Source organism: Heptranchias perlo, chromosome 33, assembly GCF_035084215.1.
Source record: "Heptranchias perlo isolate sHepPer1 chromosome 33, sHepPer1.hap1, whole genome shotgun sequence".
NCBI lineage: Eukaryota > Metazoa > Chordata > Chondrichthyes > Hexanchiformes > Hexanchidae > Heptranchias > Heptranchias perlo.
This window is the reverse complement of record NC_090357.1, coordinates 18,729,642-18,745,199: the sequence shown is the minus strand read 5'-3', so window position 1 is coordinate 18,745,199 and position 15,558 is coordinate 18,729,642. Positions and strand designations below refer to the sequence as shown.

The 15,558-nt window shown below is 41.3% G+C and overlaps 1 protein-coding gene across 1 annotated transcript in view; it reads right to left on the bottom strand.

Moving 5' to 3' along the window:
• The window catches only part of jhy (junctional cadherin complex regulator), a 69,832-nt gene extending 54,484 nt beyond the window's left edge, over positions 1–15,348 (bottom strand). The window contains exons 1-2 of the mRNA XM_067971035.1: positions 15,293–15,348; positions 8,076–8,646 (exon numbers count right to left, since the gene is read on the bottom strand). Of these exons, the coding sequence (XP_067827136.1) occupies positions 8,076–8,446 (371 nt within the window). The 5' untranslated portion in view covers positions 8,447–8,646; positions 15,293–15,348. The remainder of the gene's footprint in view (positions 1–8,075; positions 8,647–15,292) is intronic.
• Between the last annotated feature and the right edge of the window lie 210 nt (positions 15,349–15,558).

Here is a 15,558-nt window from a genome sequence, read left to right as displayed (position 1 = left end):
CTTGCTGTGCGCAAATTGGCTGCCACGTTTCCTATATTGCAACAGTGACTTACGCTTCAAAAAGTACTTCATTGGTTGTAAAGCGCTTTGGGACGCCCTGAGGTTGTGAAAGGCGCTTTATAAAATGCAAGTTTTTCTTCTTTCTTTCAGTTTATAACCTAAGCTGCTCTTACACATCACATAGAAGGGCAGTGTAGCACCACATGTGGGACAATCAAAGGGTAGAGTGGGAAAACTGCAATACTGTCCCATTGCATCACTGTAGGTTAGGACTGTCATGTATCCTTAAGTTCACGCATTGAACAAGGCAGTAAGTTCTCTTCATTGGTAAGAATGGAATGGTGGCACAGAAGAACACCCTTAATTGCGCTTTTAAATATTGTTAATTATAGATAGACTTTGCACTGGAGGCAACTCACATTTGTAAAGCGCTCATCATATGAAATAATGACTCACAGCATTTCACAACAGGAAAAACTGGACACTGACCACAAAGTGAGGAATTTTGTGGAAAAGGGTAACCCAAATGCACAAAGAGATAATTTTTTTTTAACAGACTTTTGACCATAGGAAGAATGGTAGCAAGAGGAAGTGGTTTTGGAAAAGAATTCCGGAGAGCAGAGGCAGAAAGATCTGCCTTTGATGGTGGACTAGAGCGGGGGCAGAGAAATCGGATTCAGTAAATCAGATTCAGAGGAATGGAGTGTGCAGGCTAGGAGACATGAAATTGATTCGCTAGGACACATCAAATCATATTTGATGACGAGATCGAAGAAAACTTTGGGGGGAAAAAGATGTGATCTCAAGGTTATAACCTAACATGTCCTTATACTGTACCTAGTAGAGTAGCTTAGCAGCAATTGTAGAGCAATGCAAGGATGGAGCTAGGAGAATCGGGGATGATGGCAGTGTGGAACTTCATGCAGGAGGGGAGTCAGGTGGCAAAGTTCTGGATCAGCTCAACCTTATGTAGGGTGTAGGTAGGAAGGGCATTTGAGAAATTGATCCTTGAAGTGATCGAGACATTGATGAGCATTTCAATGGTAGGCAGGGTGCTATTGGTGCAAAACCAAAGTGATGCATGACCACTTCCTCACAGTGCCTTCTTTTGTACTGCTAATGGCCCGTATGAGAAGTCCTGCATTGTATTTCAGCGCAGCACAATGCCAAAGGTGCTATTTAAAGATAGCATGAGATGAGCACTGCAGACAGGAGTAGGTACAAGATCTACCAGTCCCAGACATACACAGCTTAGGGTTGAATATATTTTTAAATTTGAAAAATAATAAAAGCCTTTATCATTAGAGTCTGTTGTGCACTTTGGGTTTAGCTGAATTACATGACTCTGAAAGCTCTATCCTCTGGTTTGAAATTTTTATTCTGTGATACAAAAACAGCTAAAAATTAAGACCTTGAAATTCTGCTATGTGAATCTGGTCAAACAAATGCTCAGTGTGTTCATATGAAGTTCCACTGTCTCCCATTTTTACAGGCTTTAAACCATTTAAAATAAATGGGCCAGCATCTTTTAAAATAGCAACGGCATTTCATATAAATTTGCTAAGTGTTCAAATGCTAATATTCACAAGTAATTTCAAGGCCTAAGAGGGTTTTTCCAAATATATATTGTTCATTAATAAAATGATAAAAATAGTAATGCAGTTATTAAATAGTTGACAAGTATTTAATATTAAAATTAGTGTGCTACCTTCTGAAGGATTTGACTCTAAACTACTTTGTGGGCTGATGAATCTTATTAAAAACTAGGTATTTTTGGTTAAATAAGTTCAAATGAACATTAAATCACAACAAATGTATAGCTGTAAACGAATCATTAATTTAAAATAAATTAGCAATAATTGTGAAAGAAAAGCAAATGGAAGCTAAATGATTAATAACATATTTCATTTGCATATGCAAAGAGCAATGAGTACCAATTATTGAAAATTTTAACCTAAGTGCATGGGATGTAATTATCAGGAAACCGTTCCAATTCAGCCCCTTGGACTGAATGATGCAGTGTTTGTGAAGCTGTTATCTATTAAATGGATATTTTGCTTTATTTGATGTGATCATGATGAGCACTGTTAATGTAGTCCATTAACCTACGGAAATATCATCGCATATGGATTCGAGACCCTCACAATAACCCCATTAGTCACCCAGGAATTTGAAGCACTTGCCCAGCATCTGTTGTATATCCATAAACAAAAGTGTTGTGTATCTATTGTCTGCATTACCTTTTATTCGACTGGGAACAAACAGATCTACGTTTATTTCATGATAGGCTATGAAGGAGCACGTCACACTCGTTTTCTTTCAACACAGCGACTTGGGTCACACTGAACAATGGGCCCCATTTGGACATCGTGCAGCACAATAGACCTCTTGAGATTCATATTCAGACAGCTGAATCATTAGGATCATTTGAAATGATCCATTCTGACACCTAGCTGTCTTTATAAGAAGGGTTTCAAACCCATAAACTACAATTGCAGTGTTAAATATGTTTGCATCATTTACATTTTGCATAGTCATTGGATAATTAGTTCAGCTGCTGTACCAAGCTGTTCTGTTATCTTTCACAGAAGATCTTCCCTTTTATCAGGTTTCTTTGTATGCTTGATCCTCATGTTTCTGAACATGATATAACATCAACCTTCTACAGAAAAGGGAGGACTTAGTAAGATTCCTTATGGATGGCATGTTTTAAAATATGCAACAGATCAGTTAACAGCTGAAACAGAACAACAAGATTATGGTTCAGATGAGACTATCAGAATTCTGGTGAAGTTAATAAAGTTATTTACCTGAAGAGGAGTGGGATGTAACTTTATAAAACTTCATCAAAATTTTGATAGTCTCATCCGAACCATTAACTTATCTTTCTCTTTCAGATGTTGACTGATCTGTTGCATATTTTCAAGATTTTTCTGTTTTTATTTCAGCTTTTCAGCAATAATACTTTTTCACTTTAAATCTTCTGTATTACAGGCTAGGTTGAATATACTTTTAGGCCTAAAAACTGTTGTTGGTGCGATTCAGGGGTTAACTATGGATTACCAAAAGTTTCTGGATGAAACAGTATATGCTTGTTAATCACCAATATTGCTGGCTTCTGTTGTATGACCAAATTGTGCCCCAGAAAACCCCCACAGCAGGCTAACCAATGGAGTGGCACAAGCAAAAGCAAGGCTGAGCAGCAGTTAACTACATTAAGGAGCTACATTGCTGTAAAATATGGATTTTCTGGGCTCGTAAGAATTACTTTGGTGACCATGTGCTGGAAGCACTGATACAGTAAGTAAGGGACATGAGGACAATACTGAGCTGAAGAACATCCCACTCAGATGTGCCAGGTACAATACGCTTGGGAATAAAAAGCAAACATGGGAACGTGGTCTCCAGAACTCAGTAGACTTGGCGAGATGTGAAGAAAACTGTGGCTGACCTCATGAAATCAGCTAAGGTAAGGCCAAATTACAGTTTGGAATGCCAAGTACCTTCCCCAAGCATATCCTTACAATCACTTTGTGCTCTACCATGACAACCATTAATAAAAGCTTATGTTGTGCAATACTGCCATAAGGGAAACATGTCCTGAAGTCTTACTATGTATGGCCATACTGCAGCAAGGGAGAAATGCAACAAGCAATTTTATAACTAGCCATGGGAACCAAAAAAATCTTAAAGCGGCTTTACACAAGAATTCCTTGCAAGCCAATTTAGCTGAATCATGCACTTTTACTTAGTGTCAGACAAAATGGTCTGGAGGATGGATAACTGTACATCACTTTGCTGCTTAAACTTGCAAAATCTCAAGACTATGAGCATGATTTTAAATGGGAAAAAAAGTTGAGTTGGGGGCGGGGGGGGCAGTAAAAATTTAAAGAATCCAAAACCCGCCCCCAACCCGCCCACTTCCAGTTTTCACGGAGTCGGATGAGGGGCGAGCGACCAACCCACTCTCAGGAGGCAGGTCGGTCAGTGAAAGCTTTCAAGGATGCTGCAGGCCTCCAATTTGACAGTTTTTTTGTTTTTAACCCCTGAGGGCTGGGATTGCCAGGCCTGGCAATCCCGGCCTTCTACTTTAAGCTATGTGAGAGGAGGCGACAAGACCCAAAACTGCAGGTGAGTGCCTTTATAGCACAGCTTGTGGGCCTGGAGGAGCAGGAGCGCTTCCTGCAGGCCCAAGAAGTATACCTGTAGTGACCACCTCCACGATCTCCAACCGCACCCCCCCACGATCTCCGTCCCCCCCGCCCCCACGATCTCCGACACCCCTATGATATCTGACCCTCGTGATGACTGCCGCACTCCCGATTACTGAGGATCCCCCCCCCCCCCGATGACCGAGCCCCCCCGATGACCCCCGCCCCCCAACTAACACTTACCTGCTCGCTTCCTCTTCTCCCGTCTGACTTGAGACCAGCCTGTCAATCAGGCCGGCCTATTGGGTGGGAAATAGTAAAAAAAAAAGACGTCCTTATGTCAAAATCGTAAGGAAGTCCGGGTAACCCGTACTTCCAGGTTTCCAGTCAGGAATTCCACTCCCCCGCCCCCTCGATAAAATCAAGCCCAATTTATCTGCTTACAGGACAAGACAGGTCATAATAGAAGGGAGCAGACCAGAACTGGAGGCAGATTAAAGCCTTTGGCTCCACTCAGGAGGCCATCCTGCACATCATAGAGCACAAGCGTATCAAGGGGATACAGGAGAGTGAAGCCAGAAACCTCCCCTAACGTCAGACCTACTGCCATCATGTTCTTCTTATATCGTGTCCCCCTATTCAGTCACTGACAAACAGACAAACACTCAGCTTCAGGAACATCACATAAAATAGATTGCAATGCTCGGACTGCTAGCAGGTGCTTCTTTGAGACAGAATTTTGATCTATGTTCCTCTTTTGTTCTTACAGGCCTGGAAGAACAGTGAAATGGCAGCCAGTGTCATTGAGCAAGCTAGCACTTCAAAATGCATGGTGAGGAGACCAAATGCATGAAGTAGAACACCTTTCTGTTTGTGTACAGTGTTGTAAAATGGATAAGAGTCCTGATGGCTACATGGGTGCCATCAATCACCCCGGTGGAATTGGGCATCCTTGTTGTGCTGCTGTTCTTGGTTAGTGGGATAAAAGACAACTGTATTGGTCATCCTTAAAAAAATCATCAATTACCTCTTTGTTATCTCCACAGACAGAAAATTAGCTGATAACGCTAGCCTAGAAGGAACTGAAGGCACATAGATTGAGGGCTACGGTCACTTGATGGTCACTGCCAGTGTTGTCCCTATGAGTAGTCTTCCTGAAGCAAATGTCACAGTTCTGTTACTGCTTCCCCGTTGAGCTTCAAGCTGTGCCTGGGTCTGTAGATCTTATAGGCTACATAACAGCAAGTCCAGGGCGTACGTCTTTGTGCTAACCGACATCTCTTCCACAACTATGGCAAGTGTCAAAAGGGCACTGAAAGCAATCCCCACTATAATGAACTTGCTGTCAGCAGAAAATCATGTGACTAGCAGATCCCTTCAGAATTTTGACAAGCAAGATCCTGGCTTAGGTACATAACTCTCAATTCATCTTATTTTGTGAAACGTTAAGACTGTAATTGGTGCATTATCCCCTTAATGAGAAATTATGCCGACAAGAGCAATCACAAGGTTAACACATGCCTTAAGTGCAGCAGTATACAAAACCTTCAACGGTCCTACAGCATTTTTGGAACAGGTGGAAACCAGGTGGTAAGTGACCACCGTGCGCACTCATCACCTTGCTGGCCACTATTGCACTTTTGCCGCCAGCATAATAGTTTACTTCAACAACAATTTCTAGGCTATAATACTTCACAATGCCTAATAGTTTTTTGTAGATTTATTTTTTTTACACTTAGTCTCTCACCTGGTACTCCCTGTGTAACTACTATCCACCATTACATTTATTCCTACACTTTTTGACACGACAGTGCCTGAATTCAACAAAGGGGATGTGTTTAATTCAATAGGTAAAATCTGAAATGATTTTAAAGGCATTCCATAAAATGATCTATAACTTCAGCTTGCACAATTATACCATAGTCGCTTAATATGTATTCCTCTTACCCCTGAAGGTTACAAAGTCTATAAACTAAAGCTGCTTACATAATGTGTTTGCGTTGTTTGTTCCGGACATACAAATTTCATGCAACTAGAAAGAAAGACGTGCATTTATATAGCGTCTTTCATGTCCCATAGCACTTTACAGCCAATGAATTACTTTTGAAGTGTAGTCACTGTTGTAATATAGAAAATTATTATATTTCCTATATAATAATATATAGGAAATAAACTAGATAAGTGGCAACATCAAAGATACATTTGCAAGATTTCCTAAGGATCTTCATTACCACACCAAGATTTTTCCCACTTCTAAATTCCTGGAAGTAAATGTTCTCCTGGAAATTAAGATGGTGTCTAAATGAACTCCTAGTTTTGGAATTCTACATCTTACTGTGCATAGTATGTTATTTAGCATGGTGCTGTTTCAATGCTTCTCCTTATGTTTATATTGTATTAAATAAAACAAAAAGAACACATTAAAATGTAAATTCATATTGAAGCATTCTATTTTTTTAATATAGAATCATAGAATGATATAGAACAGAAGGAGGCCATTTGGCCCATCATGCCTGTGCTGGCTCTTTGGAAGAGCTATCCAATTAGTCCTTTATCTGATCACAAAGTAGTACAGCTTGCCTTTAACTGCTGCTCACTCTTCTGTACAGAGAACAGAGATGGGCCCTGCCACCCACAGTGTGAAAGAGGTACTGCATTGGTGTCCAAACAAGACCATGTTATGGATGTTTAGTACACAGCTCATCACTGTTCAGTATTGTCTTAGATCATATCATGAGTGAGGCAATGGGAAGTTGAGACACTGAATGTGATGAGCCTGAAGGTATAAGGGTAAAACAGAACCTGGTAACAGACAAAGAATAAGCAGATGATGCTGCTATTTGCACTACATCCTTGAATGCAGTCATGATGATTACGAAAGAGTTGAGTGTCTGAGGTTTAACCACTGGTCTGTGCTGGACTAGCAGATCTCAGCCAGTTCAGGTGTAAGGATGATATAATTACCCTGGGTTAGAGTGGCAAAAAAAATCAGCCAGTCTTCTGACTGCTAATCAGTGATCCATGGTGAAAAGTTGACATCTGTGGACAATGGGTGAAGACAGGATGTGGCTCAGCTGCGTGCCTATCATGGGTGAATAGCCTGCTGCACTGTGTCTAAATATCAATGTGACCACTTGATTGAGGAACTGAGCCACTGTATAATACCATAGGATGAATCAGTCATCATTTTCAGAAGGTAGGAATTTAGACAAGAATGTGGAGGGGAGAGAGAAGCTGAAGAAAGCAGTGGGGCTAAACTTGAGCTTCCCAAACAACAAGATTATGTCCATAAAAAAAGCAGAGAATGGTTCAGAAAGACTGAAAAAATTGGCCATTGCCAATGACAAGGTGAAAGCAATGGAATTGTTTCTATACCTAGGCAGATGTACACCCAGCAAAGGAGGATGTAAGAGAAATGAAAAGATCCCTTGCTCTAGACAAAGTTTTTGACGAACAATGGAAACCAATCTGGAGGAGGAGAGATGTGTTATGGAATGTGAAAAGGGTGTACAATCAACACTCTATCTAATGCTGAGTGCTAGAATCCAAAGAAGGTTCAGAAGTAGTGACCAGAAGTATTTAGAACACACTATGTAAGGAAGATGTTGGGTACAAGCCAGGAGAATACAGTGACCTACACTTAATTAATGAGAAGGAGTAATATGTGAAGTACAGAGCATGTTATGGCAAGAGGATAGCTAGGATAGCTTTGAGCACGGAAGTTAGGTGATACGTAAATGGCTGTGCCTGGATCTTGTGCAATTATGAAGAATGGCTACTTGGATGAGGTAGCAAAGACCTAATGGTGCCAATGAAACATAGCCTAGCAAGAGTCAATACCTTCAGGAGAGGAAAGAAACTTGGGAGAGGGGGCTAGGGGAAGAAAAAAAATAGTTTAAATACATTTTCAAAATTAACAATTACCTTGTTTTGTCATTGTCTTTATGCTCAGGTTCAATCTTGCTTCTATCCTGTTCATTTGCAGCTTCTGCTTCCTCCAGACTATCATAGAGATTCCATCCTTCCTCATCCTCATTCTCTGCATCCAATTCAGTGCCTTCTAAAGTCTCATTTACCATCTCTTCATTTTCCTGAATGCGATGCTGCAGTTCCAGTTGATACTGTCTCTCTTGAATTAAGCTGTCAGAATCAGACTCCAATGAGTCATATAAACTCAAGTGTAAATCCTCTCCTTCCTCCAGTGGAAATGGTCCCTCCGGTACCTCTTTCAGTTGGGTGTAAGCCCCTGGGTTGAACAGCTTTCTCCTCGGTGTGGGATTCCTATTTTTATCCATTTTTACAATATTCAAGATGTTAACAAGGTTTTATTGATTGTTCATTGCTCAGGTACAGTACTAGTTCACGCGAAAGAACTAGAAATGACGTCTATACCAGTAGGATTTTCTTGACTTCATCACATACATAGGAAATTCATGTTCTGCATGATGTGACAGCCATATGGTTTAATTGTACTTGTATCATGTTTATTCAACAGCTAAAAACAAAAAGATTAAATCGTTAACGTATTAAAAATCATGGAAAAGCTGACAAACTAAGACGCAGCCTTTGCACCTATATAACGTGATAGAAACTATTTTTGTTAAACAATTTGTCAACTATGACTATTTATAAAATGCTCTTCAGCAGAATTAGATTTCAGAGTGTCTCTCAAGTTAGGACACAAGTAACCTTTACTCGGCATACATTGCCTTTTTTCATAATATATAGAAGCAGTATACCAATAACCAGCATAAAACATGTGACATTAAGTTTTCAATTGTAGACAATAACATCTACCAGTTCTGGCTAAGGTTTGTACTTGAAATGTTAACCTGTCTGTTCTCTCCATAGTTACTGACAGACATATTGAATGTTTCCAGCATTCTCTGTTTTTATTTCTACCACAAAGACTTCAGTTTTAATTCCTTGATTTTCAAAATGACTATAAAAACATTAAAACTGACTCTGTAGTTCAGATGTTGTAATGGAATCTACCAGTAACCTCTGAACAAAGAAATATATTAGAGTACAAGCTCCATTATCAAATTGCACCTCCTACACTTACATTTTTGGGGGAATTTTGAGCTTAAGATGAATGATGCAACCAATAGGAAATGGAAGTCTTTTCTACATTTTACACCCAATACTAGTTGCTCAAGTATACCATTGCTGGATGCACAGTAAGGTTCACTCTAGTTAGTCCTAACAATGTATCTTAACACCAACCTTAAAAGAATCCCATTCATCGGTGCAACAATATGATTTTTTTTCCATTTCCTACACTAGCCATCCTTATAGCCTCTCTGAATGAGATTGACAATTTAATGCTATTTCATGCCAAAATGTAGGAGGTTTATGTGGTGGAGTTATAGCCACTACGGATTGAGTCAAAGCTACCCTAAACTCTTAACAGCTGTCAAGAGAGGTTTTTAATCTCATCCCATGCTGGATTCAAAACCAGGTCCTAACCCTCACTTCCTCAACATCACATTTTTGTAATTTGTACAACTTACGCCAGATCCTGCAAGGTGTTTTTTGTATTTTGGAACTTAGACAAAACATTGTGCTTCATTACAAATCGCTTCTTCACCCAGGCAGTGCACCAACTTGAATGACATAACTAAAATCAGGAACTTGCCAAATGGGAATCACAGACACAAGCCTACAACCTATGACTACACTTAGTACACATTCACATTATTGAAACAAGTATTAAAAATACTGGGATGATTTCCAGATCAGTAGATTCATTAGAATATAAAAATTTGCTAACATTTTGAACTAGTTGATTAAATTGCCCGAGCAAGTAAAGAGAGTTCCGGACTCTGAATACTGGATTGACATCCAGCGGGGTACTCGCATCCGATGGGAGTGGAGTGGAGTGGTGACCCCCCCCCCCCCCAACAAATCACATGTAGCCGGTTTTCCTGGTCAGGTTAATGACCGATTCACATAAAAAGGGGTCATTGTTATGGAAAAACCCACAGCATGATCTGCTGGATGCATACTGTGGAAGAAAAGTGGGGTTGTCTCATGTGCTGTTAGGTGGGTAAGAAAGAGAAGTTGATTAAACTAGTTAGTACAGTATAAATTTAGGAGAAAATTAACTTTAAACCAAAACAAAACTATTAATGTTTGCAAATGAAAGCATCACGAAGCTACAATCAAAAATAGCATCTTCTAAGAAGCAAATTTTACATTTACAGCTACCAATCCTACTTGGGAGGACTTTCTTAACAAACATGTTTTAACATAGCGATGCATTCTTTGCATAAGGTTTTTCAGTCTTTCTAATTATTATATGCCATAGTAACAACAGTGCCTTATCGGCCCCATTCTTGAAAAATGTGTCCAAGCTGGATAGGGTTAGCACACTTTCCTTTCATCTTTGGTACCTGGGTTTCTGCCCCTGCCACAGCACTGAAACGGCCCTTATCAAAGTCACAAATGACTCCCTATGTGACAATGACCGTGGTGCACTATCTCTCCTCATTCTTCTCAACCTGCCTTTGACACGGTTGATCACACCATCCTCCAACACCTCGCCTCCATTGTCCAGCTGGGTGGGACTGCCATTGCCTGGTTCGATTCCTATCATTCCAGTTGTAGCCAGAGAATCTCCTGCAATGGCTTCTCTTCCCACTCCCATGCCGTTACCTCTGGAATCCCCCAATGATCTATCCTTGGCCCCCTCCTGTTTCTCATCTGCATGCTGCACCTCGGCGACATCATCCGAAAACACATCAGGTTCCATATGTACACTGACAATAATCAGCTCTACCTCACCACCACCTCTCAACCCTGCCACAGCCTCTGACTTGTCACGCCGCTTGTCCGACATCCAGTAATGGATGAGCAAAAAGAAGTCATTGTCTTCGTTTGTCGCCACAAACTCTGCTCCCTAACCACTGACTCCATACCTCTCCCCAGCCACTGACTGAGACTGAACCAGACTGTTTGCAACCGTGGCAATCTATTTGGCCCTGAGCTGAGCTTCCAACCCCATATTGCCTCCATCACCAAGACCACCTACTTCCACCTCCGTAATATCGTCTATCTTTGCCCCTGCCTCAGCCCATCTGATGCTGAAAGTCTCATCCATGCTTTTGTTACCTCCAGACTCGACTATTCGAATGCTCTCCTGGCTGGTCTCCCATCTTCCACCCTCCGTAAACTTGAGCTCATCCAAAACTATGTTGCCCATAACCTGACTCGCACCAAGTCCCGTTCACCCATCACTCCTGTGCTCACTGACCTACATTGGCTCACGATCCAGCAATGCTTCAATTTTAAAATTCTCATCCTTGTGTTCAAATCCCTCCATGGCCTCGCCCCTCCCTATCTCAGTAACCTCTTCCAGCCCTACAGCCCTCCGAGAACTCTGCGTTCCTCCAATTGTGGCCTCTATTGAATCCCCGATTTGCTTTGCCCCTCCAGTGGCGGACGTGACTTCAGGTGTCCAGGCCCTAAGCTCTGGAATTCCCTCCCTAAACCTCTCTGCATCACTACCTCTCTCTCCTCCTTTAAGACGCTCCTTAGATAAGCACATGAGGGAGAAGGGAATAGAAGGATATGTTGATAGGATGAGATGAAGAAGGGTGGGAAGAGGCTCACATGGAGCATAAACACCAGCATAGACCTGTTGGGCCTAATGGCCTGCTTCTATGCTGTACGTTCTTTGTAATTCTTTATAAAACCTACCTCTTTGACCAAGCATCTGACCTAATATCTCCTTATGTGACTCAGTGTCAAATTTAGTCTGATAATGCTCCTGTGAAATGCCTTTGAATGATTTACTACATTAAAAGCGCTATATTAATGCAAGTTGTTGTTGTTGGGTTAGAATCCTGCCCACTGTGTTGAGATGAAAGACTTCTCCCTTTTCTGTGTGCAAGGGTTGTACGTGAAATGAATTAAGCAAGTCTACTGGACATCGACCCCTAGCACAAAGTTGACTGAAAACTGTTACTAATCAACAATCTCATTACTCAGTTACAGGTATAGTGAATTATGAAGACAGCACAAAATTGCAAAAGGACATAGATTAAGCAAGTACATAAGAACTGATGCAGGCCATTCAGCCCCTCAAGTCTGTTCTGCCATTCAATGAGATCATGGCTGATCTGTATCCTAACTCCATTTATCCGCCTTGGTTCCATATCCCTTAATACCCTTGGCGAGCAAAAATCTGTCGATCGCAGATTTAAAATTATTAATTGAGCTAGCATCTACTGCTTTTTGTGGAAGAGAGTTCCACACTTCTACCACCATTTGCATTAAGAAGTGTTTCCTAACTTCTCTCCTAAAAGGCTTGGCTCTGATTTTAAGGTCATGTCCACTTGTCCTAGACTCCCCCACCAGCAGAAAAAGTTTCTCTCTATCTACCCTATTTATTCCTTTCAAAATCCTATGAACCACAATCAAATCACCCCTTAATCTTCTATATTCCAGGTAATACAAGCCTAATTTATGTAATCTCGCCTCATGATTAAACCCTTGGAGCCCTGGTAACATTCTAGTGAACCTGTGCTGCACTCCTTCCAAGGCCAATACAGGTGGAATGATGGCAGATGCAATTGACATAAAAGTATGGTGTATTAACTTTGGATAGAAGAATGGCAGATGGAAGTACAATCTGAATTGTGAAGTACTGGGAAGTAGGTGAACAAAGGGATTTAGTGGTCCAAGTTCATAAGGCGTTAAAAGCTAGCTTGTAGGTTCAAAAAGTAATCAATAAGACTAATGAATTGTTTGGCTTCCTCACATAAAGTTTAGAATATTAAAGCAGGGAAGTACTACTGCAACTACCAGTGTTTGTTAGATCTCATTTGGAATATTGTATTCAGTATTGACTGTCCAATTTTAAGGATAGATTGGCCTTTGAAAAAGTCCCGCGATGATTCGCCAGGATGAAGGCACTGAGTTACGATGAGAGATTGGGTGAATTTTGGTTATATTCTCTAGAGGTGAGTGGGTTATTGGGTGATCTGTTTGAGATGTTTAAAATGATGAAGTGAATAGACAAGGTAGGGCGAACAACTCTTCCCTCTAGGAGGGGATTTCAGAACAAGGGGACTTAATCTTGCAATTCCAGCTATGCTGATTAAAAGTGAACCAGGGAGAAATACCTTCACACAAAGGATTGTGAGAACGTGGAAGATGCTGTCCTATAAGACCATAGTTGCAAAGTTGATTGAGGGGCCTAAAAAGGAGATATGTGTTTATTTGGTAAGTAAGGTATTAAACGCCTTGCTGAGGTCATCAGCCGCAGATTATTGAACTTGCTGTGTCCACATCATAATTATTGGTCTTTCAGTAAGGACATCATCACACATTAACTGCTATGGAGAATTCTGACCATCATCCATTACATCCATTTCCAACAAAAAATGGAGCAAAAACAAAACAGAACTGTTCTCATCACCTTCAAAGTATTTATGAGTCGTTTTTGGTCTTCAGATTCACCTTACGTGTCAGCCGTGGCTCAGTCGGTAGCAGTCTCGCCTCTGAATCAGAAGGTTATGGGATCACGACCCACCCCAGACACTTGAGCACAAAATATAGGCTGATACTCCAGTGCTGCACCGTTGGAAGTGCTGTCTTTCGGATTAGATGTTAAACTGAGGCTGTGTCTGCCCTCTCAGGTGGACATAAAAGATCCCTTGGCACTATTCGAAGAAAAGCAGCGATGTCCTGGCTAACCTTTATCCCTCAACCAACATCACTAAAACAGATTATCTGGTCATTAACACATTGCTGTTTGTGGAACCTTGCCTGTGCCCAAATTGGCTGCTGCAGTTCATACATTACAACAGTGACTACACTTCAAAAGGACTTCATTGGCTGTAAAGCACTATGGGATGTCCTGACATTGTGAAAGGCACTGTATAAATGCAAGTCTTTCTTTCTTTATATGCAAAATGTTCCTAATCTTCTAAAGTCATGCAGAAAAACTTGTCACGAGATTGCAAGTGGGAGCCCATACCAAAGAATTCCCACATCATTTGTAATGAATTAAAAATGACAAATACACATATGGAAACAATTTCCAAGCTGTAATTCGCTCTTGAGGCTCTGGTGAAAGTTATAAACTGACGTTTGCTCTACATTTCACCAGAGCTATCAATATTGAGGAAATGTTAGAAGTGAGATTTTTTTTTATTCATTCATGGGATGTGGGCATCACTGGTAAGGCCAGCATTTATTGCCCATCCCTAATTGCCCTTGAGAAGGTGGTGGTGAGCCACCTTCTTGAACTGCTGCAGCCCGTGTGGTGAAGGTACTCCCACAGTGCTGTTAGGAAGGGAGTTCCAAGATTTTTACCCAGCGACTATGAAGGAAAGGCGATATATTTCCAAGTCAGGATGGTGTGTGACTTGGAGGGTAACTTGCAGTTGGTGTTGTTCCCATGTGCCTGATGCTCTTGTCCTTCTAGGTGGTAGAAGTCACGGATTTGGAAGGTGCTGTCGAAGAAGCCTTGGCAAGTTGCTGCAGTGCATCTTGTGGATGGTACACACTGCAGCCACGGTGCGCCGGTGGTGAAGGGAGTGAATGTTTAGGGTGGTGGATGGGGTGCCAATCAAGCGGACTGCTTTATCCTGGATGGTGTCGAGCTTCTTGAGTGTTGTTGGAGCTGCACTCATCCAGGCAAGTGGAGAGTATTCCATCACACTCCTGACTTGTGCCTTGTAGATGGTGGAAAGGCTTTGGGGAGTCAGATTAACGATCAGAAAATGCCTTAACAGATCTCTCAAACCATTTAAATAAATATTTGGGGGTACAATATTTTCAAAGTGACATTTTTAAACCATAAACGACTGAGTTCGATACTTAGGGCTTAGTCTGACCCCCTGATACAATTACTGCCCTTTTAATTGTCCCTTACTCTTTACATAGATCAGAGAGCAGCACCCAGACTAACTGAATGAGGCGCAGGCGCAGGCGCAGCAGGCAGTGTTGGAGACAGTTGGAGCATCACAATCAGGCCGCGGAGAGTTTCAGAAATCCCACCAGAGCTGAGTTTTTATATATTACTACATTTTATAACCGATGGGCCGAGTTTTACTCAGACCTATTTACTAATTTATAATACATTAAATATCCAGTTTCCCGTTGCTAAGGGCTGTAACCACACAACTCACCCATAACTAAGGCGCCGCCATGACGCTGGCCAACAGCTTGCTCGTACTACACAGCGTCGTCGCCACAGCAACAGCGCTGTAAACGTCATCGCGTAATTAGAGGTCTGTACGTACAAGCGTGCCAAGTTTCTCCAGAGCAAAACGTGACAACGTTCTAAATGTCACAGGTGTTTCCTGTGGTGGGTTTAAGACTACACAATTCAAGTTTGCAAATAAATAATTTTTATCTCGTTTTTCCCCCCTCCCAAAGTATCTTCGGGTTGCAT